Raw genomic sequence first — 15076 nt, 5'->3', positions numbered from 1 at the left:
CCACTGTGACATGGCAGAAGAAAATAAAAGCACTGGGTAACTTGTGCACATAAAGATGGGCACATACCATAATTTAATAAAAGGGCATCAGCACATTTGTTTTATAATTATTTTCGCAAGTGATAGTATTTAAAAATATAATCAGTATTTTGAATATGTTTACTGCTTATCAGTAATAAGAAATGATGTCTGTTTCAGTTTTGGTTTTGGCACCACACTGATGTAAATGTTAGTGCAACTACTGAAGTCATTACTGTAAAATATGACAGCTTTACCTCCTATCTGGATTCTAGTTTGCTTTACTGGGAGACAAAACCTGGACAGTGCATGATACTGTTTATCTTCTAGGTAAAGAGAATGCTTTTAGGATGGTCATCCCTCACTATCTCCACAACAGTCAGATAAGATATTCAAAGACTGAGAAGGATAACTTGGACTATATTACTGGGCTGAATACCCTAATGGTCAAAAACTCAAATACAGCTGCTGTGGGGTTAGAACATGAAGCTTGCTAAAAAGAATTAGTAGAACAGGAGCCACTTCAGACTTTGTGTTCATATGTAGCTTGTGTGCTTAATAAAAATAGTTACTGTACATTTCAATCACTGGCTTGGTAAACTGTAAATTATAGTACCCATCTGTCCAGCAGGAAAACCTTAAAGTCTGGAATCATTGTTCCATTTTACTACATTTGTATTATGTGATATACGTAAAGTATGCTTGCATAACTTCCACACAATGTATAAAATATATCTAAATCTTCATATGTCTCTAATATTTTTCTCTGTAACAGATGACCCAAATGATCTTACCACAAATGGTAGAAAGGTAAGCCTATGTAATGCGTTTCATTTTCCATTGTGCTGCTATAAGGAGGCTGCTATATGACTTACAAAAATGTCATAAGAATGGCTTTGGTATTGATTCAACTTATACTTGATGGCAGTGTGAATTAGAAGTTCTTATATAAAGAAACAGTTTAAAATACTAGAAATGTTATTTTAAGGAGATGTTCACATTTGAATAAACAATTACATTTGTTCATGCTTGGCAAGGAGTAAGTTACCAAGACCCATAAATGAGATGGTATTGAAGATGTGGTTAACAAGTAGTATCAGGTATTGTAATTACTTATCAGTTACCTGCACATGACAAATGTGCTAAGGTGATGGGATTCTACCTTTGGAAGATGGCATGTGCATCTGAGTCGTCTCCAAAGCTATATATGGGAACCATATGGAGTATGTTCAAAGTACATATCTGTGATCAGATCATCAGCAATGCATTCCGGCAGATTACAGAATAATATTACTCATTTCTGATGTACAGCACTCTGTGTGGACCTCTTAATCACTATATGGGTATCATCAGTGACAATTAAGTCTAGTCCCTTTTTAAATAAGTAAAGTGGGACATTCTTTTCTGAGCTATGAGATTTTACATGACAAATTGCACCCCCAAACTACAAAAATACTTATTTTCACTTCATTACAAAATAAAGTCAGTTTTGTTAAATTGTATGTTTCTATTTTTGTGGGTGGCGCAGTAATGTAGCAGTTAACATTGTTGCCTCACAGCAAGAGGTTCTCCGGTTCAATTCTCAGCTGGGGTGCCTTCTGTGTGGAGTTTGCATGTTCTCCCTGCGTTCGTGTGGGTTTTCTCCCACAGTCCAAAGACATGTGCCTGGAGTGTTTCTCCCTGCGCTTCTGCAGAAAATAGGCTCTGTCCTAGTTGGACTTTCCCAGTCAACAAATGTTAAACAAATAAAAAAAATTATGCAACATATTATGGTATTTGAAATATAGTATTAAAGTTTTTTTTTTTCCTGACAGGTGAACATTAGTTGACACAAACTCCTATCTTTGTTTACCGGGTATACTACACCCACTCAAATCTCCTCTGGGCACAACCTGACTTATACATACCTCTCAACCTCTTAGAGCAAGAAATCTGGACAAAACCATAAACAAAAGTGGAAAACAGGCCCATAAATAGGGACAATTTTTAAATATTGTTCATACAAACTTAGAGAGTTGACAGAATAACAAGTTTTGTATTAGCATGAATTTTCTGAAGGGTATGAAGTCTGAAACTCAAATGTCTGCCATTATTTTCTAACTTCAGTTGTTAATCATTTGCCACTAATTTGCCAAAAAACACAGTTTTATGAAAAACGGACCAACTATATGAGGGGAAAAATCTGTACATTCTTTGAAAATATGTATAGTAGAGAGGTATGGACCTCCATCTGGTGAGGAAGGTGATGATTCTGGTGCAATGTCATCCTGCTGCTCCTGCACTTCCTAGCAGCCTTGCTAGCTTCACTATCCCTTTCCTCAGGAGCAGTTCCACTCATGTGCAACCTCCTGAATAATAGGCTCACTACTTATGCAGCACAGAGCTAACCAGGCTCATTGCAGAGTGGCTAGGCTGCTTGTCTCCTTCTGTGATGTACAAGCTGACATAGGCCACTCACTCCCATTAGGTCCCCTCCAGCACCCATGCCACTAATAGAAGACAAGCCATCTGTCCTTCTACATCACAGAGACACTTCAATATAAGATTATAGTTTTATCCATCACTTAAAGGAAATCTGGAAAGTGTTTTTTTAATCTAAAATATAATGACTTTTGCATTCTCATGTTTTTTTTCACAACACACAACTTCCACAAAGCAGGAATGTTATATAAAAAAGGCAGGTAGCAACCCTAGTGACATTAGTGCATTCAGGCTTCTTACATTGCAGAAGGCATTTTCAGATTACTCTGCCATTTGGGAAACATACTCTTTCCACAAGTAAACCAATAAATGACATCTACTACAATGTGCAGAATTTTAGAAGTTGAGGCTGTTAACCTACCAAGTGTGACCTATATTGGTCTCTGGAATATTCCATTTGATATTCTGCATAATACTGTACCAGACATCTTCTGGTGGAATGGTAATGTATTTCAGTGAGAGTCTCTATGTTCCAAAGACATGGCAAAAGTGATGTTTAGAATATTCATCTAAAGGAATTAACCATCTCCTGTTTAGTGTGGTCTGGTATGGCATAGCAACACTTGTGTCCCTTATGAATAGGGGCAGCTTGTAGACGCCCTAAGGCATAGGCAGATACCAAGACCATTCTAGTCCTTGAGCATTAATAATTGGGAAAACTGGGGCAGAAACGGATAGGGTTGAAAAGGTTCTAGGTTGTGAGCCTAGTAACCTCCTATGATCCTATGAACCACTACCATCTCTGTGGCCTCCATTCACTGGCCCTCTTACAGAGACAGGCATATTTGGATCAAATGGCAATGTGACAATTACAAATCGGTATAGCTCTCTTGTGCAGAAACACTTGGTAATTCTGGCAAACTTTATTTATGATACATTCAGTTACACATGAATTCTTGGCTTCATTCACGCATTTTTTAATCTTACTCTTTATAAGACTATTTCCATTAACTTACTACTTGGCGCACTCTGCATAATGGTCTTACATTTGGTGCACTGCTGTCTCGTGAACTGTGATGTACAAGCTGACATAGGCCATAAGAAAAAAGGTATGTGGGAAGAATTAAGCATTTATGAGCACATTCTTCTTAAAAGATGCACTTGGCAAAAAAACATGTTGAAAGAAAGTGCATTTAGAACAGACCAGGATATTTTACTACTACATGCTTTAAATGGGCAGGAGAACTCAGACATGTTAAAAGATCTTCTACAAATTACTTATGATATATAATATAGTTATTAAATAAAATAGCCGTAGTTCTATTAGGTTATTAATTACAACATTAATTTGGTAGAAATTATAAACTTTCCTGAACATTTGTAATAATTATAAACATGTATGTAACAGTTTAATTTGCTAATACAATGTTTCTTAATCTCAGATCTTAGATCCACTACAAGGGAAATTAGCTAGGTTTAAAATGGCCCAAAAGGGTATCTTGCCTTGTACTTATCTATAAACTTCTTTTCATTAAAAGGTTTAATATAAATACATCACAAATGTGGACCCCACAGAAGTTAAGCCAGGACTGAATTTACCTGCAGTCAGTTAATACATAGAAATTTAATTGTTATATTTTGTTATTATTACTAAAATTAGCATTTTGCTTTGGGAATACACCTTCTGTTTGTAAGATTGTTTTTTTAATTCAAGCTCATTGTGAAATGCTTTGTGAAAAACAGTATAATAAATTATGAGCTTTGTTATCGCAGAAACATTTTTAAATTGGTTAATGTCAGCCTTGTACATAACTTTTGGGATGATTGTGCTTTTATTTATGAGACTATGGCAAGGTCAGTGGATAAAAACAAGTATAATGGGATACAAAGAGTACAAACAGATCCATCTGCCTTCATTAGTACATCAACGTTGCCTTAATGTTTCTTAAAGTAAATTGGTCTCATAATGTAGCTTTATCATTAACTGCATAGTGATAAAGGGCATCAAGCATAATATATTCAAAGGATTTCTTTAGACTTTACCACCAATATTTAGTGTTATACACACATACCCAAACACATAGTCATGTACATGAACACATGTACAAGTACATATAAATACACACAAATCCCAGCACAATGTTTCCCACACTTCTTGATCCTGCTATAAACCACTATGATTACATTTTCCCCTTAGTTAAAAATATGCCCTAGAAAATTAAGATTTTGCCTTCTGTTAAGCTCCTAGCAAGAAACAGTGCCAGTTCAATTCAGTTGTCCAGTAAAATTCTTGAGAAATCTAAAGAGAAAGACCCTTGTTGTGTCTTTCGGCTTTTCCCGGTTAGGGGTCGCCACAGCGGAACTCCGGTCCACTAATGATTGGCAGTAGATTTTTGTGTGCCGGGTTGCCAGCTCTGCCGCACAACCTTCAACGAAGGTATGCCCATTCACGCATGTTTCCACACAGAAGACGCTTTAGCTGAGAATCGAACAGGACAATGTCTTACTGTGAGGCGACAACGCTACCGCAACACCACCACTAACCTCATAATATCTATTTGTCTATATATATTTAGAGAGAGAGAGAAAGACAGACAGAAAGAAACTTAATGTCTCATAATTTGACAAAAAAATTCAGATTAAAGACATTTATTGGCAGTACATAAACAAAACTCATAAGTGGAACTGGTTGATTTTTTCCAACCTATTTGTGATCAGTGTTTAGGTATTATGCTGCATCGTTTGCTAGCAACTCCAGTATCATAACATCACCTTTTTGGATCCTGTGTACCACAGATCTTGTGAAAAAACAAAGAACACATAACCCCTATACATTTATGTAAAATCAGGCCAAAAAAGCTAAAAAAAAAAAAAGGACTTCAGTGCTATAATTAAAACTTTACTTTAGTGCTTTCGTTCAGATTATAAACAAGGACTTCATCAGAATGCATGAAAACACACTGAAGCCATTAAATAACATAGATAAATCCCATATCTAGTATTACATAAACACAGCTTGTATTCTAAAAGAGAAATGCTTTAAATTTAGTTACATGCGCATAAAAATTCATCTAACAATGTTAAAACACATATATAAAGGAATGAATACAGATGTAAATTAAGTCAAACTTTAAATTTGATCAACCTCCTACTTTTTTCTTTTTAGAAAACATTTAATGTAAATGTTAATGGACTCATTTAATCTAAAAAATATGTATTGTCTGAAGGCATGATAGCCTTGTTTATATACTTTGGATAAGCACAATAGCAAAGTTTGAATTATATGACTGAAGTCTGCAAATTGTTTTTTTTTTTGCTTTGTTTTACCACAGAGCTTGTTTGTTATACTGTGCATTCAGTCAGTTTGTATTTTGATTTATTAGTATAGAAACACAGAAAATATTGTTATAGCAGATGATTAGTTCCTTTCTCACTTTGCCTGCATTTCCTTTTCCACTGGATAATATGCAGATGTTACCTAACCCAACATCTTTTATTCCATCCCTTAAAATGTTTTTATACCTATTCTATGAATTCCCATATTCTTTCAGTGTTTTATACAACCTCTTTATGAATGTTTATATCTACGTCTTTCAACACCTGCCTTTACTTTCTTGCATGTCTTCCATCCCTGTGCAATGTATCCTGTATTTTCAAATTCTTTTTTTTAACTGTATTTTACTAATTTTAACATTGAAACATGGATTGTCAGATGAAACAATATTAACAAATTGTGTAAGAACAGTCACCAAATTACATATGTTAAACTGTATCCAGTATATACACTGTACAGCTCATAATTACTTATCATATCATGCCATGTCACCCCCCATTGCTGTCACTACACTTGATTCTCTATAAATGACTTACATAAACATGAAAACACAGAGGCCTAAGACCACCACTGCAACCAGAAAGCTTTGAACATCCATAGCTTGCAAGAAATGCTTGTCAATGCTTTGGTATAGAGCCTTTTGACCATTACTTTTAAAAGAATGTATAACATTGTCCAGGTGTCTGTGAAGAAAATGTTATTATGTTAGCCAGGTCCCAGAAGACCTTACATAAGAGAAGAAGCAAAACTGTACCAAAGGTGCTATACTAAAAATCCAGAATTTCCCTTGTAATTGTACTATCACCTTGAAGACTTCTTCCATCTTTTGGGTTAAGTTATAAAGTGGATTTTTATCTTTGGACATTCCCACAACATGTGAAAATTGTCACCTCGTGTAGCCCATACCTGCAGTATCTGCTATCTGATTTCATTCCTGATCTCAATTACCTACATAGAGTAAGGTACTAGTGAAATAAAATTCACATTTGCTGCTCCTAGTATGTGGTCAGTGTCTGAGTCTGTGTGATGACTGCCATAACTGTTCCCACTGTGTATTAGTCAGTTGCACACTTTCCTGCCTCCTCCATCTGGTCATCATCAATTTCTTTAAGGCTGTGGCCTCTTTTCCCACAAATCCCTGTAAATGAAACCAGAGTTTTCTTTTTTGACACTGCCTCATTTGCGTCAGTGTAACACTGTTTTGGCAAACTTCTGTTGAGGCTTTATATTTCATTCATATCTAGTTAATTTGCCAGAATATAAACCATTCCCGTTCTCTTACACCAAATTCTACACAAATCATAGGGAATCTTTTAGTCTTAGTGCAAAATTCTCTAAAATTTGATCCCACTGCCAGACCCCTTTGTATATCTAATATGTTAATATTGGTTTACTACTTAGATCTCTGAGTTTGGTGTAATACCATATAAAGTTGTTAGGTCCCCTTCCCAATTCTAGGTCAGTCACCTCTGCACTCTCATATGTTTGTGTAATTCAGTCCTGCAGCACATGAGAATAGAATCCTTTCATGGCCAACTCAGTCCCTTTCCTATCATTAAAAGAAGACTATTTAGGAATTGGCATAAGTGAAAGGCTACAACATATCTGGACAAGTGCAGGAGACCAAGACCTCCGAAAGATGTTGGGATATAGGCTACAGAGTCGGCTATCTTTCATCTACTCCCTCCCAAGTCTGTGGAATTCATTAATTTCTGTAAATGTTCTAATCTGGGATGCTTCGATGATACTGGGTATTCCTAACAAAATATAGTAGTAGCTTCACTTGCATGGCTCATATTTCCCAGTTAAGGTATTGAAAGTATTTACTCTAGGCAGGCTTCTTTATTTTTTTCAACTAAACCTTCAAGGTTGCCATCTATTGTGTTGTTAAGCATTCTTTCTAATCATGCACCCAGTGATCTGTCTGTCTTGACCACTAGAGTCTTTCTTTTTGCCCATTACATTTGGTGAATTATTACTAATCAGGACACAGTCATCAGAAAACAGTAGGAAGGAATAAACAATTCAATTTAAGGCTTCCTGGGACTCAAAAACTACTCTGATCTGGTATGCAAGTATCTCCATGACTAGCAAGAATAGTCTTGGTAATAGAATATAGCCTTGACTAGTTTCACTGCCTATTTTCTCCATTTCTAAAAGACCATCATTAACCATGACCCTAAAAGATAGATTACAATACAGGCCTATGACCCATTACATGAAGGGTCCTCACTTTCTATGTTCCATAACCATAGACAAGAAATCCTACTGTAGTAAGTCAAAAGCTTTCTTGATGTTGAACAAAATTATCCCATGTGTTGGGAGCATCCATATTTATGTAAGAAAGCAACCAATTATTTGATATGTTCCTGGCCTTAACCAACCTATTTTGCCTCTTCTGGATAAGATGTGATAGGCCGGCCAGTCTCTCTGCCAATATCTTAGCAAAGAATGTAGGCAATCCTTCACTAGTTTTGGGAATAACTGTTAACCTGTATCTTCAAATTATGCCATGTTGTTGTCACATAACTCATTTTTAAAACCAATGTTCACACGGGCTACAAATTCCACTGAAGAACTTGAATGCTATTATACTGCATTTTTGCCTCCATTCTTTAAGAAGGTATTATTTGCATGGCTTCTAGTGAAAGCTGCACACCACTTTTGCTGCCTCTGTCCTCTCTTTATTCCCACACAGATGAGGTCTCCAGAACTACATATAGTGCACTAGATGTGATACATTGAAATGTCTGTAACATTGGGTTTGGCCCAATGGTTAAGGTCTTTAGCTCACCGATACACATTACAGGGTTTGATTCCGACCCCTGGTTATTAGGCTTGAAATAGTCTTCAGATTCATAGCATAGTATTTACTTATGAACATGAGCTAACAAACTTGTCATTTTGTGTGTTACCTTTTCCTGTACATCTTAGCAGTTTGCTAACCTTTACTAACATCTTGCTTATTCATCTTTAGATCATCTGATAAAACTACTTCTGTGCATTTGTATTTATTTAGGGTATTAACATACATATTTACTAAACATTGAGCAAGCACTAAAAGAAAAGTAGTAATATTATACACAGGCAAATCACTAAAAAATTGTTCCATGTCGTAGCTTTAATTAAACTTTTCTAAAATTATGTTATTTCAAGGATCTCCTGAAGAAACCTTCAAAGCTGTGTGCCAGAACTAGGGAACATAGCTGATTCCAGTGGAATAAGGCAAAATAAGTAAAAATTAACATGCCAAAAATGAGTATATTTCTTTTTTGCTGTTTCCCTCCATTGTGTACTTCTTTCTAAGACTGATGATCTTATTATATAGTATTGCTATTATTGCAGTGAATTTAAACTGCCCTGTCTCAGACTTTTCTGCCAGTCTGTCTAGCCCTTTTCCATCTTTTTTAAAACTTCCTTTGTATCAGCCAAATTGTATATCTTTGTGTCATCTGCAAAAACAGTACCTTTTTCTTCCAGTTTGTTTTGCAATAACACTTATATATCTTCAGTACTGACTGTTGTGGAATTATAGTGATAACCATCATTGCATAGGTTCATAGGACAGTACCAGGCTAATAACCACTGCAGCCTTTATAAGCCTAGCCATGCAACCCAGATGTATCCCATGTGTTTTAGTGCCTTATTTTTTAAGGGGGAATGTATTTTAGCTAGGGCATGATTTAACTACTGCTTCTGTCTATTAAATATATTGGTGCCATGAATTATGCTTGAATAGGACTAGGGAAAGGCTTTGCTTCACATGGATGGGAATTCTCTGAGACACATACCTATCCCTCCATCATGTTCTTTTATATTGTAAGCAACGTTTATGTCCTTAGATCTAATGATTCTGATACAGTTTGTTTTGTCGATATGCAGAAGGTCCATCGGAACAGGGCCATGAATGCCTTGTATGCCAGGCAGTGATCACCTCTCAACAGTTTATAGAAAACAGAGCATAAAGATTAGGCTTTGAGGCAATCTGCACAGGACATTTTGTTAATGCTGTCTATTCTTTTTGTGAGGAACCACTTTGGATATTCCAGTTGTTGCTTGTGCCAGGTCAGGTACATACTGAAGGGGGTGTTATACTCAATGAAAGGTCTAATGCGGGCCAGATACATTGGCATGATGACTTCTCAGAACCTGGATGCCATGCCCTTGCTTAAAAGTTGAGCAAAATACAAAGATTTTTTTACTACCTTAGACACATGCTGGTCAAAAGCCAGGTTACAGTCTACATGCACCTTCAAGTCCCTGACAACTGAATCTACTCTTGGGAGAGTATGAATGCGTTAGTTCCCAAGGGTGGCTGATTTTCCAAAAGGTACTATTAAACATTTCTTGGGATTAAATTTTAAGACCTGGCTTTGGCTGCAGTCGTTTGTCTATGTTAAAAGTTCCTGTAAGATACTTGTGTCTTCTACCTTTCTTAAATTAACAATTAAGACATAAGTAAACATACATTTATATAAAAGAAAAAAAAACATATTAAATTGTTCCCAGTTAAATACATTATATAACATGTATGTTCTTTTATATAACTGTTATCAGTCCAACATCAAGATAAATTGCTCAATTTCTGCCTTCCCTTAAGCCTTACTCCTCCTCCAGAACATTATTCGGTTTGTATTGTTCCCACAATTTCCATTTATTTCTATGTAATTTGTTCCTACCTTTTCTAAAGATACCACTTCCAGTTCTTTTATCTCTGTTACAATATTCAATACTTTAAATATGGTTGTGTTAGACTGATTTCCATTTTCTAGTAAATGCTTTTTTGGCAGCCACCAGAATTAAATGTAACAAGATCTTAGTATGTCTAGAAAATCCACATCATGTGTTCCACTTCAAAAGACTCATTTCCTTAGTTACATCCATTTGCTGCCCAGTATTTCTGACAAAGTAATCTGTAGGGAATTTTTAACGTCTGTCAACTCATTATATTTCCAAACAAATGTTCCCAGTTACCTCTTTCTTCCCCATTGCACCTCCAACATGTGCCATCTACCTGAGGAAAAATTCTTTGGAGTCTGCTTGGGGTATAAAAATACCAATGCAACCATTACCATGAATGTAATAAACAAACTTCTTTGAGAATCTCATTGTTTCTTAAAGATACTTGCACAAAGAATATTCCATTTCGGTTCATTAAAGGAATTGCATATATTGCTGTCTGTTCCAGCTGTAACAATTTTTATGTTGGAAAAACAGAAATATGCCTTCACAAACATATTTACAAGCACTATTACAATATTTCTAAAGGAAATTTGAACAGTACCCTGTTTAAACATACTTTGTCACGTACAAATTACAAAAAAATTCTGTTTTGGTATTTTAAAGGTTGTCACCCCAAATGAAAGGGGAAGCAACTGAGAAACATTTTTAGAAAACAGAGAGTTAATCTGGCAGCTAAAGTTAAATGCCTCATACCGTCCTGGCTTAAATGACCACATTTCTCTTCTACCTACTTTAAAGTTGACAGCCAGGAAATTATAATATATGTATATAATTTTATGACAACATAGATTCATAGAGATGCATAGATTTTATTTTTCCGTATTATGTTTTTATCTAACAAATGTTATAAATGTTATATGTTTTGTAGTTTTTTTTTCTATTTATTTTTTTTTATTTTACATTTGTTGACCGGGCTAGTCTGGCTGGATATATGTCCATTTTCAGCAGAGGCCCGAGGAGGAAAGCTCCACTAATATATACTAGTAACTGGCATAAAACAACAAATTATAAGAAGCTACACAACTATTTACAAGTAGCATAGCAACAGTATGGAATCAATTTAACAGAAAAAAAAATACCACGAGGATCCCTAACCCTACAGTCTGAGTGATGCAGGAATTTGGATGCAGAAATAAAAAAATAAACAAACACTAGAGTCTATACAATATTTACAGTATTAACAAATATGGTGAGCAGTTTGTGCATGAGCAAATAGTTATAAGACCCAGAAATACACAGTAAGAAGTAACAAACAAGGTTTAGATAGTAGATGAGATGACAGGTTGGAGTAATATAACAAGTATAGAGAGAAAGAGACAGATATAGGAATAGTATTGTCCAAGTAGATGCCAGGTGAGCTACAGATAAGGAGATGTAGTATTGAGAGAGACAAGTAGAAGAGATGGGTGTATAACAGTAGGGAATTGAGAGAACTTTACTGGAAGAGAAGTATAATATATAAGTTGGATGCTGGGGTCAGTCGGGATTTGAGCAAGGGCAAAGCCAGTGAGTTTTGAAATGGTCCTTTAAATGTTTCTTGAAAAGTTGAGATGAGACTAAAGTAGTTAGTTCTGAAGGAAGTTTATTCCAGTATGAGCCAACAACATTTGTGAACAAGGAGTCACCTGATTTATTGTTAGATTTGAGAGTTTTTACTAGCAGTTTGTTAGCTGAGCGAAGGGAAGTACGATTCTTGTAAGGGGCTACAAGGTTGTTCAGTATGGGTGTATTAGTGGGGTGGTAGAGAATTTTATGGGTGATAACTAATTGATGTAGAAGAATAAGATTTTGAAGTTCAGGCCAGCCAAGGTTTTTGAGATTAACACAATGATGGGTACGAAATGGGGAACCTGTGGCAAACCTAGCAATGCTATGGTAGGATGTGGCTAGTTTATGAAGGTTAGATTTTGATAGGTTGATAAAAGATGGAGAGGCATACAATAATGTAGAGATGAGATGAGTTTGGGCTAGAGACACTCTGGTAGCTGCTGTAAGAAAGGGCTTAAGTCTGTAGAGGGCACCTATCTTTTTATTAACTGCTTTGATGGTTAGGTCAATGTGGGAATCAAAGTTTAGTTGATTATCTATTGTAAACCCTAGCAGTTTAGTGGAACAATCAGGTGTAATGATAGTGCCATTGTAAGAGACAATAGAAAAGGAGAAAGGGGCAGACTTAAGGGTTGGAGAAAAAAGTAATAATTAGTTTTTTTTGGGATTGAGGAGGAGACAGATTTGTTGAAACCAGTTTTCTACTGCTGTAAAGACTTTTTGGGTGGAAGAATGGAGTTCAGCTGGAGATGCAGCAGTACAGATGAGTGTTGAATCATCTGCATACTGAATGCATGTGGATGTTGGGAGGGAAATAGGTTATTTATAAATATGGAGAAGAGAAGGGGACCTAAGATGGATCCTTGGGGGACTCCGATTGTGACAGGGAGCAGAGAGGATAGATGGTTGTCCCAAAGGACTGATTGTTTTCTATCTTTCAAATAGGAGTTAAACCAGTGCAATGCCAAAGAGTCAAGAGAAAGAGATTTCAAAGTGTCCAGCAGAAGGTGGTGGTTGACCATATCAAAGGCTTTAGAGAGGTCGAGAAATAAAGCAGAGGAGAATAGGTTGTTATTGCGATTTTTGTTGATGGAGTCTGTAAAATTAGCTTATTTATTTAATAGATGTTTTTAAACACTAGTTACATCTGAGTGAAATGGAATATCATTTGTGCATATGTCTTTAAGGAAAAATGAGATTCTCGAATTCAGTGAGACTTTCAATGAGATTTTCTGTAGTCATATGATGTATCTTTTACTATTTAAGAAATGTATTTGTTGCATTCATGGTTCTTATGAAGTCCTATTAGATTTGGATGGATGAAAGTGCTTTACCAGTTTGTCTTATTCCTTCTGTTTTATCAAATTATTCTCTTGTGGTTTATAACCTGCGAGTGGATTACTTCATTTTGTACAAGGGCTTTTATGTTTTGGCGGACTACACTATGTGAGCCATTTCTTCTGGTTTTCTTAATTTTAAATTGTTCCAAGACTAATGAGTATTGGGAAATTTATTTTAGAACTAGGGCTAAGCTATGTGGAACATACCACCTGCTAAACATTCTTCAATACATGAAGCTGTCTCTGAAAGTCGAGCTTGGAAATTGTGCCTCAGTGTAAACGCTTTCATGTTAAGATTAAAGGCCATGATCCCTACATTCCCTTCTTCTGATTGTCTATACAGAGTCTCTTTGGGAAAGGGAGCTATCTTACCCTGTCAAATGAACTGAAAGGAAAACCTCTGTGGTGTACTAATCCAAGTATAACTGTGAAAAATAGGCAGATGCCCAGTGACGTTGAAAAAAATTGTGAGGAATAGTATGGAACACCTTCTATTGTTCCCCAACAAAGAAATTTCTCAAGTAGTTCTGTAAGAGTGCTAAATTTAAAATGATGAATTTTCTCATATTGGTTTGGAAGCAAATTTCCAGTTATTTCATCATGGATTTTAGCAAGTGGGACATACTCAGTCTTGCCAGAGTTAACTTTAAGAGAAGACAACTAGCAAATGTGCAAGAAAATGAACCTGGTGAGGAAATTCATCTGTGGGTTTTATGCACTCATATGTAAAGATTAGTAATTTAGGGTTGATATCCAGCACAGCTTAACAGCAAAAATAGAAAGGTTGCAAAATGACACTTGGAAGCAGCTCAATAGCCAAATAAAAGTGTGTCAGGAAAGATACTTATATATACATCTGTTAAAGGGGGTAAGATAGATGGAGTCTATAACAGATGCATGTGGATTGAATAGCTGTTAGAGAGTTCATAGGAAGATGACTGAGTCTTAGGACATCCCATGAAAGAACCTAATTATCAAATGATCAAATGCCTTCCTATATTCAATAAGAATAACCAAAATTAGGTCTTAATATCAGAGCTTTGGCCGGCTAATATCTACCTAAAATCAACTGGACGTGTAAGTGAATTCAAGTACACTTTTATCTGCTCTTTTTCATATAGTACTGTAGTTAATTTATTTATGTGTTTTTCAATGAATATTAACTCAACTGAAGTTGTGGATGCCTCTCTACAGAGTACTTGTTAGAATATCTGGTAGCCATTGATAGCAGTGGGGGGTAGTTTACCCTCATCACTGATATTCTGTCCTGCCTTATAAAAGTTGTACATATTGAGTTATCTCTGCTTAACATCTGAGCTTTGGCTGGCTAACATCTACCTGAAATCAACTGGACGTATAAGTGAATTTAAGTACACTTTTGTCTGCTCTTTTTCATATAGTACTGTAGTTAATTTATTTATTTGTGTTTTTCACTGAATAGTAACTCAACTGAAGTTGTGGCTGTCTCTCTGCAGAGTACTTGTTAGAATTTCTGTGTAGCCATTGATAGCAGTGTGGGGGGGTAGTTTCACCTCATCAATGATACTCTGTCCTGCCTTATATAAGTAGTACATTTTGAGTTATCTCTGCTTAATATCTGAGCTTTGGCTGGCTAACACCTACCTGAAATCAACTGGATGTATAAGTGAATTTAAGTACACTTTTATCTGCT

At 35.8% G+C, this 15076-nt stretch overlaps 1 protein-coding gene across 1 annotated transcript in view; it reads left to right on the top strand.

Moving 5' to 3' along the window:
* Positions 1 to 15076, top strand: part of HSD17B3 (hydroxysteroid 17-beta dehydrogenase 3) — a 636754-nt gene that overhangs the window by 311430 nt on the left and 310248 nt on the right. Inside the window, exon 8 of the mRNA XM_044058972.1 lies at positions 794 to 828. Within this exon, the coding sequence (XP_043914907.1) occupies positions 794 to 828 (35 nt within the window). The remainder of the gene's footprint in view (positions 1 to 793; positions 829 to 15076) is intronic.

This window comes from Protopterus annectens, chromosome 17.part0 (genome assembly GCF_019279795.1).
Source record: "Protopterus annectens isolate FY-2018-M chromosome 17.part0, PAN1.0, whole genome shotgun sequence".
In the NCBI taxonomy this organism is placed as follows: domain Eukaryota; kingdom Metazoa; phylum Chordata; order Ceratodontiformes; family Protopteridae; genus Protopterus; species Protopterus annectens.
Note: the sequence above shows the minus strand (reverse complement) of the source record. Positions and strands in the feature narration are given on the sequence as shown.